The sequence below is a fragment of the Pristiophorus japonicus genome, chromosome 3 (genome assembly GCF_044704955.1).
Source record: "Pristiophorus japonicus isolate sPriJap1 chromosome 3, sPriJap1.hap1, whole genome shotgun sequence".
Taxonomy (NCBI): domain Eukaryota; kingdom Metazoa; phylum Chordata; class Chondrichthyes; family Pristiophoridae; genus Pristiophorus; species Pristiophorus japonicus.
In genome coordinates this window covers 48,428,283-48,448,466 of record NC_091979.1, presented here as the reverse complement: position 1 = coordinate 48,448,466, position 20,184 = coordinate 48,428,283, and the positions used below count along the sequence as shown (strand labels likewise).

General features: G+C 40.7%; 1 protein-coding gene across 1 annotated transcript in view; it reads left to right on the top strand.

Moving 5' to 3' along the window:
- The window catches only part of kif5c (kinesin family member 5C), a 279,299-nt gene that overhangs the window by 150,221 nt on the left and 108,894 nt on the right, over positions 1-20,184 (top strand). Inside the window, exons 4-7 of the mRNA XM_070874419.1 lie at positions 8,529-8,633; positions 11,337-11,385; positions 12,511-12,566; positions 17,863-17,950. Coding sequence (XP_070730520.1) covers positions 8,529-8,633; positions 11,337-11,385; positions 12,511-12,566; positions 17,863-17,950 — 298 coding nt within the window. The remainder of the gene's footprint in view (positions 1-8,528; positions 8,634-11,336; positions 11,386-12,510; positions 12,567-17,862; positions 17,951-20,184) is intronic.

Sequence of the window (20,184 nt, the reverse complement as noted above, 5' to 3'; positions counted from 1 at the left end):
TATTCAAAAGTCACAAAGAAACACTTTCCTTTAAGTGTTTCTTGATAGATATCCCTTGGCTGATACTACGTTCTGACAAAATGGCTGACTTTGTTCAACTAGCAATTGTAGCAATTCATGCATTACCAGGACTAAACCAGCTCAATGATTTTTGCTGGCAGCCTCAGCCAAGGCTCCAGTTCACCTGGCGTTAACGGTTTCTGAGCTAACAGATACCTAACTCTAGGGCTAACATAAGAACATAAGAAATAGGAGCAGGAGTAGGCCATTTGGCCGATCGAGTCTGCTCCATCATTTAATAAAATCATGGCTGATCTGATCATGGACCCAGCTCCACTTCTCTGCCTGCTCCCCATAACCATTTGTTCCCTTATTGCTCAAAAATCTGTCTATCTCCGCCTTAAATATATTCAATGACCCAGCCTCCACAGCTCTCTGGAGCAGAGAATTCCACAAATTTATAACCCTCTGAGAGAATAAATTCCTCCTCATCTCAGTTTTAAATGGGTGGCCCCAATTTTAGTTTCCTCTATGAGTGGAAATATCCTCTGCATCCACCTTGTCGAGCCCCCTCATTATCTTATATGTTTCGATAAGATCACCTCTCATTCTTCTAAATTCCAATGAATATAGGCCCAACCTACTCAACCTATCTTCATAAGTCAACCTCCTCAACTCCGGAATCAACCTAGTGAACCTTCTCTGAACAGCCTCCAATGCAAGTATATCCTTCCTTAAATACGGAAAACAAAACTGTACACAGTACTCTAGGTGTGGCCTCACCAATGCCCTGTACAGTTGTAGCAGGACTTCTCTGATTTATACTCTATCCCCCTTGCAATAAAGGCCAACATTCCATTTGCATTCCTGATTAATTGCTGTACCTGCATACTAACTTTTTGTATTTCATGCACAAGGACCCCCAGGTCCCTCTGTACTGCGGCACTTTGCAATTTTTCTCCCATTTAAATTATAATTTGCTTTTTTATTATATCTGCGAAAGTGGATGACCTCACATTTTCCCACATTATAATCCATCTGCCAAATTTTTGCCCACTCCCTTTGCAGATTTTTTTGTGTCCTCCTCACAATTTGCTTTCCCACCCATCTTTGTATCATTGCACTCAATCCCTTCATCCAAGTCATTAATATAGATTGTAAGTAGTTGAGGCCCGAGCACCGATCCCTGCGGCACCCCATTAGTTACTGTTTGCCAACTGGAAAATGACCTATTTATTCTGACCACCTGATTTCTGTTAGTTAACCAATCCTCTATCCATGTTAATATATTACCCCTAACCCTGTGAACTTTTATCTTGTGCAGTAAACTTTTATGTGGCACCTTATTGAATATCTTCTGGAAATCCAAATACACCACATCCACTGGTTCCCCCTTATCCACCCTGCTCGTTACATCCTCAAAGAACTCCAGCAATTTTGTCAAACATGATTTCCCTTTCATAAATCCATGCTGACTCTGCTTGATTGCATTATGCTTTTCCAAATGTCCTGCTACTGCTTCCTTAATAATGGACTCCAGCATTTCCCCAATGACAGATGTTAGGCTAACTGGTCTATAGTTTCCTGCTTTTTCTCTGCCTCCTTTTTTAAATAGGGGTGTTACATTTGCGGTTTTCCAATCTGCTGGGACCGTCCCAGAATCCTAGGAATTTTGCTAAATTACAACCAATGCATCCACTATCTTGCAGCCACTTCTTTTAAGACTCTAGAATGTAAGGCATCAGGTCCAGGGGACTTTTCCACCTTTAGTCCGATTATTTTACTGAATATTACTTCTTTAGTGATAGTGATTGTATTACGTTCCTCCCTCCCTATAGCCCCTTGATTGGGATGTTTTTAGTGTCTTCTACCACGAAGACTGATACAAAATATTTGTTCAATGTCTCTGCCATTTCCCTGTCCCCCATTATCAATTCCCCAGCCTCATCCTCTAGGGGACCAACATTAGCCACTCTTTTCCTTTTTATGTACCTGTAGAATCTCTTACTATCTGTTTTTATATTTTGTGCTAGTTTACTTTCATAATCTATCTTTCCTCTCTTTATTATTTTTTTAGTCGTTCTTTGCTGGCTTTTAAAAGTTTCTCAATCCTCTGGCCTCCCACTAGTCTTGGCCACATTGTATGCCCTTGTATTCAATTTGATACCATCCCTTATTTCCTTAGTTATCCACGGATGGTTATCCCTTCTCTTACAGTCTTTCCTTCTCATTGGGATATATTTTTGTTGCGAATTATGAAATATCTGCCACTGCTCATCAACCGTCCCACACTTTAATCTGTTTTCCCAGTCCACTTTAGCCAACTCTGCCTTCATACCTTTGTAGTCTCCTTTATTTAAGCTTAGGACCCTAGTTTGAGATCCAACTTTCTCACCCATCGAATTGAATTTGAAATTCAACCATGTTATGGTCACTCATTCCGAGAGGATCCTTTACTAGGAGATCGTTTATTAATCTTGTCTCATTATACAGTCGCAGATCTAAGATAGCCAGCTCCCTGGGTGGTTCGCTATGTACTGTTCAAGGAAACTATCCCAGATGCATTCTATGAACTCTTCCTCAAGGCTACCCTGGCCAATTTGCTTTGTCTAATCAATATGAAGATTAAAATCATCCATGATTATTGCCGTTCCTTTTTTACAAGTCTCCATTATTTCTTGATTTATACTCCACCCAACAGTGCAGCCACTATTAGGGGGCCTAGAGACTACGCCCACCAGCGACTTTTCCCCCTTGTTCATTATCTCCACCCAAACTGATTCAACATCTTGATCTTCTGAACCAATATTGTTTCTCACTAACGCACTGATCTCATCCTTTATTAACAGTGCTACTCCACCTCCTTTTCCTTTCTGTCTGTCCTTCCGAATTGTCAAATACCCCTGAATATTTAGTTCCCAGTCCTGGTCACCTTGCAACCACGTCTCTGTAATGGCTATCAGATCATACCCATTTGCATCTATCTGTGCCGTCAACTCATCTATTTTGTTATGAATGCTGCGTGCATTCAGATAAAGAGCTTTTAAATTTGTTATTTTACCGTTTTTTCCTGCTTTGACCCCACGTTCTGATTCACCTTTATGGTTATACATTCTGTCTCTTCCTGTCACACTCTGGTTTTCATTTCTCCCAGTGCTACCCTGCTCTATTGCCTTCTCCTTATTCTTTAACTTTTTAAATTTTCGCTCACCTGTATCCCCCCCCCCACTAATTAGTTTAAAGCCCTCTCTACAGCTGTAGTTATTTGATTCACCAGGACCCTAGTCCCAGCACGGTCTAAGTGGAGTCTATCCGATCGGAACAGCTCCCTTATCCCGGTACTGGTGCCAGTGTCCCACGAACCAAAACCCATTTCTCCCACACCAGTCTTTGAGCCATGTGTTTAACTCTCTGATCTTATTTATCCGATGCAAATTTGCTTGTGGCTCAGGTAGTAATCCAGAGATTATTAACTTTGTGGTTCTGCTTTTTAATTTGGCCCCTAGCTGTTCATAATCCCTCAGCAGAGCCTCTTTATTTGGTCTACCTATGTCATTGGTACCCACGTGGACCACGACAACTGGATCTTCCCCCTCCCATTCCAAGTTTCTCTCCAGCCCTGAAGAGAGTTGTCCTTAACCCTGGCACCAGGCAGGCCTTTGGGACTCATGCTCTTGGCTGCAGAGAATTGTATCTATCCCCCTAATGATACTGTCCCCTACCACTACAACCTTTCTTTTTACTCCCCCCCCCCCCCCCCCCCAACCCAACCCCACACACACTTGAATGACCCTCTGTACCATGGTGCTGTGGTCAGTTTGCTCATCCTTCCCTGCAGTCCCTGCTCTCGTCCATACAGGGAGTAAGAGCCTCGAACCTGTTGGACAAGAGCAAGGGCTGAGACTCCTCAATCACTCTATCTTGAGTCCCCATACCTTCTTCACTCGCAGTCACACTCTCCTGTCCCTGACCACGGATCGTATTTGAATGAATTAATCTAATTGGTGTGACTAGCTCCTGGATTGCGGCGTCCAGGTAACTCTCCCCCTCCCTGATGTGTCATAGTGTCTGCAGCTCGGATTCCATCTCATCAACGTGGAGCTGAAGTTCCTCGAGCTGCAGACACTTGCTGCAGATGTGGTCGCCGTGGACCTCAATGGTGTCCACCAGCTCCCACATGTTGCAGCAGTGACACATTGCCTGCCCTGCCATCTCTAATGTATTTAATTAATTAGATTTAGTTTTTAGTTATTAACCCCAGACTATAATTTAAGGCCCTTAATTTAAAGCAAGAAAAGAGAGAGAAACACTTACCAACCAATCACTTCCCTGCTTTTCTGTGATGTTGAATGTAGTCGCCCTGTTCACCTTTGTCGCCCTCTCTTACCTGCTCGCGCTGCTCCCTCTGGTGGCTGGCTGCTGCTGCTCCTCCTCCTGATCCCACCCAGGTCGGGTCGGGACTGCCGGACTAACCTGGACTGCAGGGGTATCAAGGGATATATTTATACAGTGGGAAAGTGGAGTTAAGGTCGAAGATCAGTCACAATCTTATTGAATGGCGGAGCAGGCTCAAAGAGCAATATGGCCTGCTCCTGATCCTAATTCTTATGTTCTTAATATGTTCTTCACTCACGTTCTCTGCAGCTGATGAAGCAGAAGGAGGAGTGGTGTGACCTGCTTAAGATACACAGCAGATGGGGCTGGTTTTATCCCAGACTCTGAGCAGGACTATTCGAGCATTCCTTTTGAGCATTCTCTAGGTGTCAACTCCTTCTTGTGTGGTTGTAAGATTCTGTTGCATGTTGGTTCAGTGGTGTTGAGGCCACCAGGTTTTCTGCGATAAAAATATCGAGCATTTTTCATGGATTAAATTGATTAACTTGCTTCCATGATCCAAACCAATGATGTAAAAGTGTGTTTATTTATTTTGAATATTGCAACCCCACCCACCCCAATCCCATAATCTCCCTATTGCCAGTGGGCAGGCCCAGGTAAGTAACTTGCTTCATGTTTCTGGCAGTGTCAGTCTGAAACTAGCTTCTCAGTAGCATTTCACCTTCCCACAGGAATATGGCTGAGGTTGGGAAATCACCCAGCAAATGCAAATCCAGACCCTACTTCTCCGTTGTGTGATGCTTCAGGGCTCCGATGCTCTCCGCCATCCATCTTCGGATTTAATTTTGTATTAATGCTTCCTTCATTGTTTGAAATATTTAAAAAATTGTTTCTTATATGCATGACTGATTTGAAACCATCAGGTTTTATTTAACGCTAACCGTGTCCATGTCCCTGTTGTCCTTTTATAAATTCATAGATGAAACTGAGCAGATGGCACAGTTCTGTAATTTGGCAGCTTGGTATTAATTACATCATTAATTGCTCCAGTACTTAACGGGTTTCTTGCACCTTTGTTCAGGAAATAATCCCCCAAAATGATTTTCCATCAGTCTTGTTCATGCCAAGGTTATTAAGTAATCTTTATGCTGTGTTTAATGTAAAACAATCGAATGAGTGTAATAAGGAAATATTAAGCACTCTCAGAAAGAAAGGGAAGCTTTTCGAAGAATATTTGCTTTACATGGTTGTAGATATTGTTTAGATATTGATTGGCAAATGTGAAGAATTTTACATTTCTGGTTCAGGGGAAAATACAAAGAGATAAATAATCTGGGTTGTTGATTAGAAAGTATTTGGACATAATTTATGCTGTACTCCTGGCATCCCTGTGGGGTGATCAAGCAGTATCTGCCATTGTTTGCTCTTTGTTATTATGCAGCTTGCCTTAACATGCCTGCCAGAAGGCAATGTATTTTTTTCTCTAAGGAGATGCATTAGCATTGGTTCGCTCAGTGATTCAGTAAGTAAATTGATATGTGGTGTGCTACTAAACCACACAGGCCAGAGCTTTGGTCCTTAGTCTGCATTACATTAAATGCCTTCAGCCAAGACCCTGGTAGGGCTTCCGCAATTGACCACAATGTCTGCGAAGGGAAAGATTAATGTTACATCTCCCAATTGCTATTCATGGACTACTCGTGAAGTGCTTTTTCTGCTCCCCTACTGATTTGGCCCCAAGCCATATCTACAGCTGCTTTATGTAAACAAGGCCTTGGATTACTTTTTTCTCCCAGAGAAATGAAAATTAATGATGCAGTGTGCAGTGTACTGATCAGGACAATAATTTGTGAGTTAGTGTGGAAGAATCATCATCACCATTATCCCAGTGTATAACTGCAGTGAAAAAGACAAGTAGGTGCATTATCAGAAGGTTAGAATACACTTTAAACGAGGAGATTATATTACTGTATGAAGCAATAGTTAGACTCCATCTGGTGCACTGTTTGCAGTTTTGGCCACATACTATTTGAATGATATTGACCTGCGAAGGGCGGCAAAGATAGTTGGGCAGATTTTTCTGCCCTCCCTCCTCCACACCAGTGCTAGACAGCGGCATTGCACTATTTACATGGCCCAGGGGCAGCCCCAGCACAGACTCTCCCTCTGGCAGGACCTAGCGAAGTGCAGGAAAATTAAATATAGCCGAAGGTCACTGGGTCATCAGCTGCATCTTGGGACTCGGAGCTGCTGATGTGGGTCAGCAAACCGAAAGTTCTGGGTGAACGTTAAGTTGCTTTATTGTAGTGTTCAAGTCTTTGGCCTGCCCCCTAAGCCCCCACAGACCTCTGCCCAATGTTGTTCGGGTGCCTCTGCAAATAGACCAACAGGGAACTCAGGCAGCAGGATAGGAATGCCCCTTCCATCCTCATTACCATTGCCCTTTCTGACCTGCACCTACTTCAGGAATATCCACCCTATCTGTTTTTATAAATCCAAATTCCGAGGATAGTTTGAGAAAGCTGTGCTTATTCTTTTGTGGAAAAGAAAGGACTTTGAGATGACTGAATAGATACTCTCAAATTTATGAATGGAAATGATAAAGCTGATCCAGACAATTTCAGCACTCTGTCAAAATATTCAAAAGCATGTGGATTGAATTCAATTGTTAAGAGCAAATGGGAATTCAGACAGAACTATTTCACAACCAGGGTAATATACATATGGTCAAAGGTTCTAAGAAAACCATTGATGCGATTAGTATATAAACGGGTTCAAGAGACCACCTGATATCATTTTGAGAGAAGGGGCTGCAGGATATTATGAAAGACGTGGGAAAGCAAGGTTGAGATGGCTAAAAAAGGAAAGGCTCATTGAGCTAAGTGGCTGTTTCCTGTTCCAAAAAGCTTGCCGTTTTTCCAAATACATAATGAGCAGGCTCCATTGAACTAGAAGTTACCCATCAGCAACAGATTGAGCAGATTTTAATTTCTTGACTGTGTTATCGAAGTGAAGTTGTTCCATCCTTCTAACATTCTGGCCAATAAGCAGTTTTTGATTACTGCAGTCCATTTTCTCATGCACCAATGGAATATCTGTCCCTTTACCTGGTGTTGCTGCATTCCTGAATCAGTTTGCTTCAGATTCTGTGGTTTTGTTTAATAGATGACAATAATAAGTAAGTTTGCTTTTGGGCTAGATGTTAAAGCGGATGACTTTTGTGTGCCAAAATTATAAATGCATTCTTTGTGAACATGTTAACAATTTCACTACAAATAGCAAATGAAGTTCCGTTTTGTGTTTTTTTAGTATATTGTGGAGTTTTACTTGGAGCAGGTGCATTTGGTCACCACCTTTGTTTTTTTCCGACACGGCGTGCTTGGCCAGCTCCTCAGGCAGCAGCCAGCGCAAGGTGATCTGGTTCTCCCCAGGAGCTGATGGTGTGGCGCTTGTAGTAATGGGCCAGCCAGGAAGCCAAGAACCATATGCATTGTTAGAATTGCTCTTTTTGCTTAGTTTCTCCTCACCTCCTCCTTCAATGGACCAGCAGCTTTGTGTTTGCAACCAGATAAAGCAAGTTCCACCTAGTAAGTTCTTCATTTACTATGCTAGCTTTGAGTGCCACTGTACATGCAATGCCTTCATGTGGACAGTGATGCTCAAACTGTTGATGGAAATAAGAACAATGCGCTTGAAATTATTGTTCACACAGGAGTTCATGAAGCTCGTGGCCTTGGAGGAGATACCGGTGTCAGGGTGAACCTTGTGGACAGAGATGGAGTTAATCTCCTTCCTCTACTTTTTCCGCTTCATGCCATCCTTTGCAGGCACGTTATTCTCAGCGTTCCTGGAGCAGTTCTTGTGTGCTGCTTTCTCCCCCTCAGTCATTTCAAAAGTCAATTTCAGACACAGAATTGTTGCGTGTTGAGGAAATAGTTATCTTTATTGAAGGCCAGATGGATTTTTGTTGAAAGCCGTCTGGTTGGCTTATGTTTTTGCAATGTAAACATGTTCCACAGTCCTTCAAACTTAGATGGTGCGGTTTAGATGGTGCGGTGTTCTGGAGCTGAACCTAATTTGGTTTAATATGCAGTGACAGGAAAATGACCTTCTCTTCAGTAAATAACTGCACTGTTTGCAATGTGTCTCAACTGTATAAAGCAATTTTATTTTGTTGAAATTTATGTCCACAGGGAAAGCTTCATAATCATCAGCTGATGGGCATTATTCCGAGAATAGCGCATGACATCTTCGATCACATCTACTCCATGGATGAGAATCTAGAATTCCATATTAAGGTAAATGTGAAGCAGCTTCTTCAAGAAAAGTCAGTTCCTCGGTAACCATGACTTGGCATCCTGTGTAGTGGTCTGTTGAGTAGTTTCTTTTGTCTCTTTTGCCATGTTTGTGTGTGAATTTGTGCTTGTTATGACATTAATTGAGTATGAAAATAGCAACTTAGAGTAGTTTTCCAGCACTCTGAACAGGGCAGTAGCTGAAGCTAGTGCAGATCCCAAGAACGATATGCATTTTTTGGAATTGCTCTTGTTACTTAGTGACGTGAGTTTCTCCTCACTTCCTCCTTCAATGGACCAGCAGCTTTGTTTATGCAAGTTCCACCCACTAAGTTCTTCATTTACTATGGTACCTTTGAGTGCCACTGAACATGCAGATGCTCAAACTGTTGAAGGAAATAAGAACATTGTGAACAAAGGCAAGTCAGCACATGAGATGGTGTTTAATGCCCTGTACTAATTTGGGAAACCTTCTTATAATATAGGTCTTATTCTTTATCTAGTTTGCTTAAAAAAGCTCATGATCTGAGAAACGCAAGTGAATTTATAATTCAGTCCGCATTCAACTGCAAATGTGCGATTAAGGCCATCACTTCTTCTTGTACATCATATAATCAGAGTTGATGTAAATTCCATGGATTTTAGCATCCCACTTTATGGCTGTCTAATGTAAACTTAAATAGCATTGTTACAATCTTGCCTTCAATATTTTCTCAACTACTCGAGTAGTTTTATATGCAGCGAGTGGTTAGGATCTGGAATGCACTGGAAAGGGTGGTGGAAGTAAATTCAATCACAGCTTTCAAAAGGGAATTGGACAAGTACCTGAAAGAAAAAGATTTACAGGGCTATGGGGAAAGGGCGGGGGAGTGGGACTAGTTGAAGTGCTCTTACAGAGAGCTGGCACGAGCCCGACAGGCCGAATGGCCGCCTTCTGTGCCGTAACCATTCCATGATTCTATACATTGGTACTTGTCGCTCCCGTAAGTGGCCTGAGCATCTTACTCTTAGGGGTGCATCTGTACTGCCCAGTATCTAACTACACAATAATGTAACCCAGGGGTGTAACAACAGAACCTTCTTATGATCTAAGCTGGATATGTGTGTTGTTTGTGTGTGCGCTGCATCAATCTCTCTCAATGCAGACCAACCAAGCACTTGATGAGATGAAGCAAGATTCAAATTGTTGAACTACTTTATTTCACAACAAATAAGCATCTGGAACAACAGTTATGAACAGATTCACTTAATTCAATCAATACAACTTGTCTTTGCTTAAAATTAGTTCTACCTGCTCCTCTGTATTCTAATGTTCTTGTGGCCGTTTCTGGGGCTGACTGACTTGCAGCGTTCTGAGTTTCTGAGTTTCTTTAAACTGACTGACCTCACAACTTTGGCTAGACCTGACTGTTTTCCTGTTCTTCTGTCTCTCAGTTTTAATCTTCCTCGGTTCACAACCACAAAAGATCAGGGGTTTTCTAACACAATGGGTGTGAGGTGTTTAACAATTACTGCGACAGGTTGACTCATTTATTATTATTATTAGTCTATGGGAAAAACAGCATTTTCTCCAGTTCTGACGAAGGGTCATTGACCCGAAACGTTAGCTCTGCTTCTTCTCCACAGATGCTGAGATTTCCAGCATTTTCTGTTTTTATTCCAGATTCCAGCATCCACAATATTTTGCTTTTGTTTTAACCATTTATCCTCTCTGTGCTATTTTAAGCTTGTGTGAACACACTATGCTTTAAAACACAACATTTAAGTGTAACTTTTTTAATGTCCTTTCTGTGGAAAAATGGTCAAAAAGTAGCAAAATATGTTGAGCATTCATTGGGAGCTGAACCTTTTGAGAGATGAAAGCGCTGACAAAATTAATATTGGTCTGCTCTGATCTAGTTAATGTAATAAATGAAAAATGCAGTGTGCTACTTAGCAGAGTTATTGTCCCATTTCAAATTAGAAGAAAAATATTTACACAATTTTGAAACTGCTAAAGCCAAGGCACAAGCTGACCTCCCTTGACCAAATTTCAAAATGGAGATCAGAGACGAGAGCAGGTTTATTACAATGGACAGATCAGCAGTATTAATCAACAATGCAGCAGTAAGTGCTGTTAGTGAACTTTTAGCTTGTACTTTTGCCTCACATACCAATTAGTATAGTGTAATGTTATAAATGGCTTGTGGAGCTCTGCGACAATACACGCAACCAGTGTTACAGGATAGAACGGACAGCACACCACCTGGAATACTAATTCAAATACTTTGAAGTTGAAAACTGGACTATAAGAGGATGTTCTCCTCCATCGATGAACTAAGTTTAGTAAATTCACACTATAGCTTCCCAAACCCAACCTGTGTTACCAATCACTTTTGATTTGGTAGATTTTAGAAAAAAGCAAGCAATTTATGTCAAGTAATTTCTACTATGTACTCAAAATGTATTTGCACAGCAATAACTTCTTTTGAAGTGACATTGTATGCAATAAACAGAAAGATGTGTCCTTGATGAAAGCAAGATGGCAGTCAGCAAATTTAACAGGACTGGTCACATTTCATCACATTGCAGATATAGATATAAAAAAAAATCTGATCTTTCTTATGATTGTAGAGATTTATTGGTCGCCAAATTTACCCCGTTTAAAAATAAATGAGATTTATTTGAGATTATGATCTTATTAAAGTATCTTGTGTTTTGTTATAGGTTTCCTACTTTGAGATCTACTTGGACAAGATTCGGGACTTGTTAGATGGTAAGAAAATGTTCCTATTTTTAAGGCACAGCATGCCCTTGTTTAGTGCTTTGCTAAAACAAGCAAAAAACGGAATAAGAAGGCGTTGCATTTATATAGCATCTTATCACCTCTCTTAAACATCTCTGTGCGTCAAGTACGGTGAAGTGCAGTGATTCTGATGATAGGCAAACACATCAACCATTTTTACACAGAGCAAGATCCCACAAACAGCAGTAAGGGAGGATGATGATGATGGTTGAGGGAAGAATATTTCCTAGGGCACTGGGTGAACTTCATGCACTGCTTCAGAAATCTAATGGAGCATTCAATAGTGTGAGGAATCTCAGTCCTCTAGAGTCCGTAATGTAGAGTGAACTTGGTTAATGCTTGGAAGGGCATGGACTAATCAGAGACAGTCATCAAGGATTTGTAAAATGCAGGACATGCTTGACTAATTCCATTGATTTTTTGGGGGGCAAGACCATAGAGAATATAAAGGGAATTTGGTGAATGTTGTAGAAATGGATTTTCAGGAGGCATTTGGTAAGATGCCACATGAAACTTGTCACATAAATTAAGGCACTAGATATTAAAGGGAACATAATCACATTAGTGATACTGCACCATGGATCTGTGCTGGGACTTCTTTTTTCCCCAATTCTATAAATAATTTGCACATAGGATAGCATAGGCATATCATCACAGTTTTCAGATGTTGCCATATTGCTATGAAGAAGTCGGAGGGAAGGGAGGGTGGTCATCTTAACCCAACTCACCTGGTGGGAAACTGATACGCTCGGATCGATGGCCTGTTTTACGCACTGTCCAGTTTTACTTTCCACAGTGACTACCTTATTTAAGAGAATGCTTAGTTGATTTATGGCACTTCTTTCCATACATCTCAATTATAATGATATTGTGTGCTTTATACTGGGATTGTTCCATTACAAAGATTTATTTAGTAATATCTTTTATTCATAAATTGCATGAATTTGAATTGATATTCTACTTAATAAAAGAAGCATCAGAACATGTGACCAGAAGTCCTCCATATCAAATGGTCACCTTAATGCAATACCAGCTGGTTAAGGTATAAACACAATTACTTTATAAATTGTTCACAGACATCATTTCATTTTACAGTTTCAAAAACCAACCTTTCAGTACACGAGGATAAAAACAGAGTACCATTTGTTAAGGTAAGATTTATTTCTATTTATGTTTTACAAACTTCAGTGTAACAGTGCGATTCCTTCGTGCATCAATGCAATGTAACGTGTAATAAGTCAATCAACCTACTTTGGAGATGGAAAATCTCTTTTTGATCTATGGGGAATGGCAGCCTTATTTTGACTTTGTTCAATGAATGATCAAAGAGTTTCACGTTAAGGTTGTATCATTGCAAAGATCAATTGCTGTCACTAACTTAGATTTACATGGGTACAATATGAAACTCTAGAACATTTTAAACTGAAAATTTACATTTTTTTTTTGCAAGTAAATCATAAGAGTATGGCTGATCCTGAAACGTCTAGCGGGGTAAACCACATGTAGATTAACTTGTAACAATGTCTTGTAAACAGAATCAATGTTAGTCTACTATAGTTAGCAATCTGCTTGAACTCTGTAAGACTATGACACGTTATAAATTAAACTTTTGTTAGTTCAATACTTAACATAACACATTACATTGGACACTACAGGCATACTACCGTGTTTACTTAACAGTGTTGCAAAGTAATGACAACCTGACTACAGGGAGAGGAGGAGATTTTAAAGTAAAGGGATGAGGTTTCGCGCTTCTTTTCAGTTTACAGTGACAGTGTAAGTCCAATCCCACCCGCTTCCAGGATATCAAATGAATGCCTAATACTGCATCTCAGCAGTGAAATGTATCGAAAATGTTTTTTTTTGTAGCTGTTGTTCTAAGCTTTCTGCACAAAATTCTTATTATTTCCACTGGTGAGAGGGTCGGTAAACAGAGGACCCGATTTAAGATAATTGCAAAAAAGCCAAGGCATCCGTTCAAATTGGCCAAGCTTTCCAGCTACCACTCTTGGACGTGCCAACTGCTCACTAGACCGTCTTCCCACCTGGGAGTAACAATTGACCCATTATCACCTACTGGGATTATTATTGGCTGCAGACTTAATCCATTGAGCGATTCATTGGTTCATGGAATGGAGAATGGAGAAAACCAATAAAATTGTGCTAGATCCCAAGATCCCCATTAGCTATCCTTACTGCAACCACTTGCTGGACTACTGGATTCAATGAGCTAGCCACCAATACCTTCAGGTCCATCTGTTGTCTTTTGTCCTATAGCCTAGAGCCATGTAGATTAAATCCCATTCTTTATTTCCCTTCCCTAGTGTCATTACCTTGCATTTAAATACATTAAATGCCATTTGCTACTCATCAGCCACCTTCTCAACCTATCCAGATCCCTCATTCACAAACCCTAAGTAACTATATTCTACCACAACATAGCCAATATAGTCCTGCCTGCAGTCTCAATTATGCAAAAATGTAAAACATCTTCTGTTAGATGTTATATCACTAACACCTCATTAATGGCATGTGTTAGAAATATTCAAGTATATCAATTTAGAAAACCATAAGTTACATATAATGGTTGGGTGAACTTTTGACAACATCTCAAACCAAGTTCTTGTTGCTAAACATTCACCTTAAGCGACCGTGATAATTGAATTATAGGCTTCATCTACAAAGTTGTTGAGTGTCCCCACGGACAATATTGTGAATAAATGGTCACCACACTCTTACGACACCAATTATTATTGGTTGCAGACTGAACCCATTGAGCGATTCAGTGGTTCATGGAATGGAGAAAAACAATAAAATTGTGTAAGATCAATGTGGCAAAGAATGGTAGGATAGTATTTCAGGTCCATCATATCCCAAAGTTTTCGGCTTTTCCAAAAGGATCCAAGAATGTACCAAGCATAAGCCAAATGTATGGGCTCCTTTGCAATGGGAACAGAATAAAAAAGTGTAAAGATTCAAATTTTAATAATTGATGGAATAGAGTAGCACTTAAAAATTGCTGAGCTAATTTCCCATCCCATCAGCAAGAAAAACTTGGAGAAACGCACTTCATTGACTCCATATATCGCCATTCATAATTTGACAGAAGATCATTATTGCAAAGTGCATTCAATACTGAAGCAAAACTAAAGATTGCTCACAGGAAAGAGTTCAAATGCCATTTGAAAGAGCTAGATCGAATAAGATCTTAAGTATTCTAAGCACAAGTGGGTACCACTCACAAACAGAGTAAATTCTGTATCCAATGTGTCACACAGAACATTGTGTGTAAGAAGGAGGAACTGAGGGAAATCCTTATTAGTCGGGAAATTGTGTTGGGGAAATTGATGGGATTGAAGGCCGATAAATCCCCAGGGCCTGATGGTCTGCATCCCAGAGTACTTAAGGAGGTGGCCATGGAAATAGCGGATGCATTGACAGTCATTTTCCAACATTCCATAGACTCTGGATCAGTTCCTCTGGAGTGGAGGGTAGCCAATGTAACCCCACTTTTTAAAAAAGGAGGGAGAGAGAAAACAGGGAATTATAGACCGGTCAGCCTGACATTGGTAGTGGGTAAAATGATGGAATCAATTATTAAGGATGTCATATCAGTGCATTTGGAAAGAGGTGACATGATAGGTCCAAGTCAGCATGGATTTGTGAAAGGGAAATTATGCTTGACAAATCTTCTGGAATTTTTTGAGGATGTTTCCAGTAGAGTGGACAAGGGAGAACCAGTTGATGCGGAGTATTTGGACTTTCAGAAGGCTTTCGACAAGGTCCCACACGAGATTAATGTGCAAAGTTAAAGCACATGGGATTGTGGGTAGTGTGCTGACGTGGATTGAGAACTGGTTGGCAGACAGGAAGCAAAGAGTAGGAGTAAATGGGTACTTTTCAGAATGGCAGGCAGTGACATAGTGGGGTACCGCAAGGTTCTGTGCTGGGGCCCCAGTTGTTTACATTGTACATTAATGATTTAGACGAGGGGATTAAATGTAGTATCTCCAAATTTGCGGATGACACTAAGTTGGGTGGCAGTGTGAGCTGCGAGGAGGATGCTATGAGGCTGCAGAGTGACTTGGATAGGTTAGGTGAGTGCGCAAATGCATGGTAGATGAAGTATAATGTGGATAAATGTGTGGTTATCCACTTTGGTGGTAAAAACAGAGAGACAGACTATTATCTGAATGGTGACAGATTAGGAAAAGGGGAGGTGCAACAAGGCCTGGGTGTCATGGTACATCAGTCATTGAAGGTTGGCATGCAGGTACAGCAGGCGGTTAAGAAAGCAAATGGCATGTTGGCCTTCTTGGTGAGGGGATTTGAGTACAGGGGCAGGGAGGTGTTACTACAGTTGTACAGGGCCTTGGTGAGGCTACACCTGGAGTATTGTGTACAGTTTTGGTCTCCTAACTTGAGGAAGGACATTCTTGCTATTGAGGGAGTGCAGCGAAGGTTCACCAGACTGAATCCCGGGATGGCGGGACTGACATATCAAGAAAGACTAGATCAACTGGGCTTGTATTCATTGGAGTTCAGAAGAATGAGAGGGAATCTCATAGAAACGTTTAAAATTCTGACGGGTTTAGACAGGTTAGATGCAGGAAGAATGTTCCCAATGTTGGGGAAGTCCAGAACCAGGGGTCACAGTCTAAGGATAAGGGGTAAGCCATTTAGGACCGAGATGAGGAGAAACTTCTTCACCCAGAGAGTGGTGAACTTGTGGAATTGTCTACCACAGAAAGTTGTTGAGGCCAATTCACTAAATATATTCAAAAAGGAGTTAGATGTAGTCCTTACTACTAGGGGGATCAAGGGGTATGGCGAGAAAGCAGGAATGGGGTACTGAAGTTGCATGTTCAGCCATGAACTCATTGAATGGCGGTGCAGGCTCGAAGGGCCGAATGGCCTACTCCTGCACTTATTTTCTATGTTTCTATGTTTCTAATAAGTGCGTGCAGATTTTATTATGAAAGTGGAGAATCTCCTATGGCATTGCTCACGGTGATTTGAATGAGAAACTGATTATAATTAATGGAGTGGTATGCCATTGACTGCACAATCTATTATTCTGTTGCAAAGACAGAGCTGCGTTTAAGCTAGTTTTAAGGCCACAAATTCTAACTGCTATAAACATAGCCTGCGGTCAACTAGATTTAGTTATTGCCTCAATAGTTCAGCAATTTTTGAAGACTGAAGTAATGGTGGCAAACCAATCCAAGGGTTTCACAGAGAGTATTATATGCTGCAGTTATGTTAATCAAATAAATCTGAGGTAGACCTGCATTCATGTGCTCAGTGGTCACATGCTATACTGCTGCTCAGATTTCATGAAAGTTTAAACAACATCAAACTAATTTCGGAACCCCAGAACATGTGCATGGTTTGCATGATGATGTACACAAGCTCATGCTCACATCATACGGACTGAAAATGAGACAACACAAGGAATCTTACAGCACAAAAGGATGCCATTTGGCCCATCTTTTTTAAAATTATTCGTTCATGAGATGTGGGTATCTCTGGCAAGGCCTGCATTTATTGCCCACCCCTAATTACCCTCTAGAAGGTGGTGGTGAGCTGTCTTGTACAACTGAGTGACTTGCTAGTCTATTTCAGAGGGCACAACCATATTGCTGTGGACCTAGAGTCACATATAGACCAGGCCTGGTACGGGCGGCAGAATTCCTTCCCACCTAAAAGAAATTAGTGAATGAGATGGGTTTTTACAAAAATCCAGTAGTTTCAGGGTCACCATCACTGATACTAGCTTTAAATTCCAGATGTTTAAACATTTAATAAACTGAATTTAAATTCTTCAGCTGCCATGGTGGGATTTGAATTCCTATTGCAGATCATTAGTCCAGGACTCTGGATTACTAGTCCAGTAACATAACCACTATGCTACTGTACCCATGTGTCGACTCTTTGAAAGAGCTATCCAATTAGTGCCACTCCCCTGCTCTTTCCCCATAGTCCTGCCAATTTTTCCTTTTCAAGTATATATCTAATTCCCTTTTGAAAGTTACTATTGAATTTCCTTCTACCACCCTTTTAGGCAGTGCATTCACGAGCATAACAACTTGTTGTATGAAAGAATTACTCCTCATCTCCCCTCATTAGCATGCTACTTGCCAACTTCCTGAACAAGATACTCAGGGATGCAGATAATGTGGAAAGATTTAAGAGAGAGTTAGGGAGATATTTGAGGGAGTGCACAATTATGAATTCGCTACAGAGCGAAATTATTTCTAACGGGAGTCAAAAAATAACAGCACCCACACAAAATTATTTGCTTGTGCAAAAAAAAGTTTTAAAAATCATCGTTGCTTGCTTTATTAGTGCTGTGCATTGCTAACCTGAGGTAGAATGTCTGACTATTGTGTTTTTGCAAGTCTTTGGAAACGTTCCAATAACTTTTTTTTGTAAACTTTCCAAAAGGGCTGTACGGAGAGGTTTGTCTCTAGTCCTGAAGAGGTAATGGATGTTATTGACGAAGGAAAGGCTAACCGCCATGTAGCTGTCACCAGTAAGTAACTCATTAGTGTCACATCCAGGAACCTTTACATGGATTTTGGGGCTTTGTAGGATCTGTTGAAGCATTACATTTGGCTAGGAAGGTTTTTAAAGTTCTTTCCTATTCATAGGTTCTTGTACAAATTACCTATAAAGACTAATTTGCTTTAGAAAGGATGAAGGCCAAATATCTAATCTTTTTTGTCATTTTTTCTCCGAGAACTATTGTAGAATTTGAATATCAAAATATGTAACTAGTTGGAAGTTTTCTTTATGTATTACCTGCACTAACTCTTCCTTGCTGGTTCTGTTACTTTTCCTTTCCCTCTGTAAATCTACCATGAATTTTTGTCTGTAAAAGGCATAATATCAATCCAGGTTGATGTTATGGTAACACAAGTTCTTTTTTAAAAATGGCTTCTTAGATGACAGATAGTCAAGCTACAAATGAATAACCATTGATGTTATTTCCTCATAGACTGTAAAAAAGAAACAATTCATTAGACCGCAACTCACACCTATTGATTTGGAAAGTCTTTGATCCCTCCTCTGGTTATGAATAGCGAGAAATAAAGCACAGAAAATAAAGTTTGTTGAAACAGAATTCTATGAAGGAGTCGGGGCAAAAGGGTTGAGAGAATGTTGGAGTGCAGGAGAGAATAATTAGTAATTATCTTGTTTAAGTCACGTAAGATGACCCACTGATGTGGAGAAGCGTGGTAAATTCATTATTTTGTATTATTACATGAAGATAAGTTGTACTGATTGAATGAAGTGGGTCTGGTCATAACTGTTTTTTGGTATGTTCACCTTACGCTAGGGAAAAAAGCAACTTATCAATTAACACCAGACTTCATCTCACCAAATGTTTGGTCTGTCTGCCTTCAGAGAGAGTGAGCAAGCACACGTGAAAAGACATTGGGCTGAAAATTACGGTTGGAGGCTTCCTTCATATGAACGCCTCTGACCTGAAAAAAATCTATAAAACTACCTGTTGGTCCCGGAGAGTCATAGGATTTCGGTCGGAGGCCTTCATTTGCTGCGCCTTCCACATACGAACGCATCTGCTGGAATCATGTGGGCCTGAACCACCAATCACAATCTAGTATTCTCATTGATAAAAATGGGAACTACGGTTGTATGAGCTCCCATTATTATCAATGAGAATACCCCCACTAAAACAAGAAACACAGCACAATAAATTAAAAAAAACACCTCACATATTTAAAATCAATTAAAATTAAATGTAATTAAATGTTTTAGACAAAAATATTTGGGGGGGAAATTTTTTTCAATGTGTTTTCATACGGTTGAAAATAAACTTACCTTCATGGACAGAGTTTTTAATATAAAAATGAATGATTAAATTTAATTTTTCTGTGTTTTAAAAGTGTTACATTGGTAAAAGTAAGCTATGCGCCTGCTTTTACCAGGCATAAACGTTTGAAGAGCATTCACTGGGCATGAGCTCTGCCACACGGATGTCCTTCTCCCGGGGATGCGTAGAATCTCTCGAACAAAATGTTGACACACACACACACACACATACACACACATACACACACACACACATATACACACACATACACACGCACACACACACACACACATATACACACACATACACACACATACACACACATACACACACATACACACACACACACATACACACACACACACACACACACATATACACACATACACACACACACACGCACACACACACACATACACACACATACACACACATACACACATATACACACACACACACACACACACACACATACACACACATACACACACACACACACACACACACATATACACACACATACACACGCACAAAGATGGGAAAAGCCGGTTCTCGGCACATGCGCATTGCGCCTCATGAACTGGCTTTTGCGAGGCCTCGGTGGGTCCCTGTGCACTTCGTACAGACCCGGCGAGGCCGGAATTTTCGGCCCATGGATATCCAATTTATATCCTAGGGGAACATCATTATCCAAGTAGATATAGGGCAGTGCAGTCAACTCCTCATAAAAATAAGTTGCTCAGATTGCTTCATGAGCAGCTGAAACCAACTGAACCCAAGAAGGTATTTATGGCACACCAAGATTTTAACAACTTCCCCAACCCCGGGGTACCGAGACCATATGTGTACCACTACTGCCATCCTGGCTGAGATCATTTAACCTGAACCTGAGATTTTCTTCATCTTTATTGCTCAGCTGCTCCCTCTGT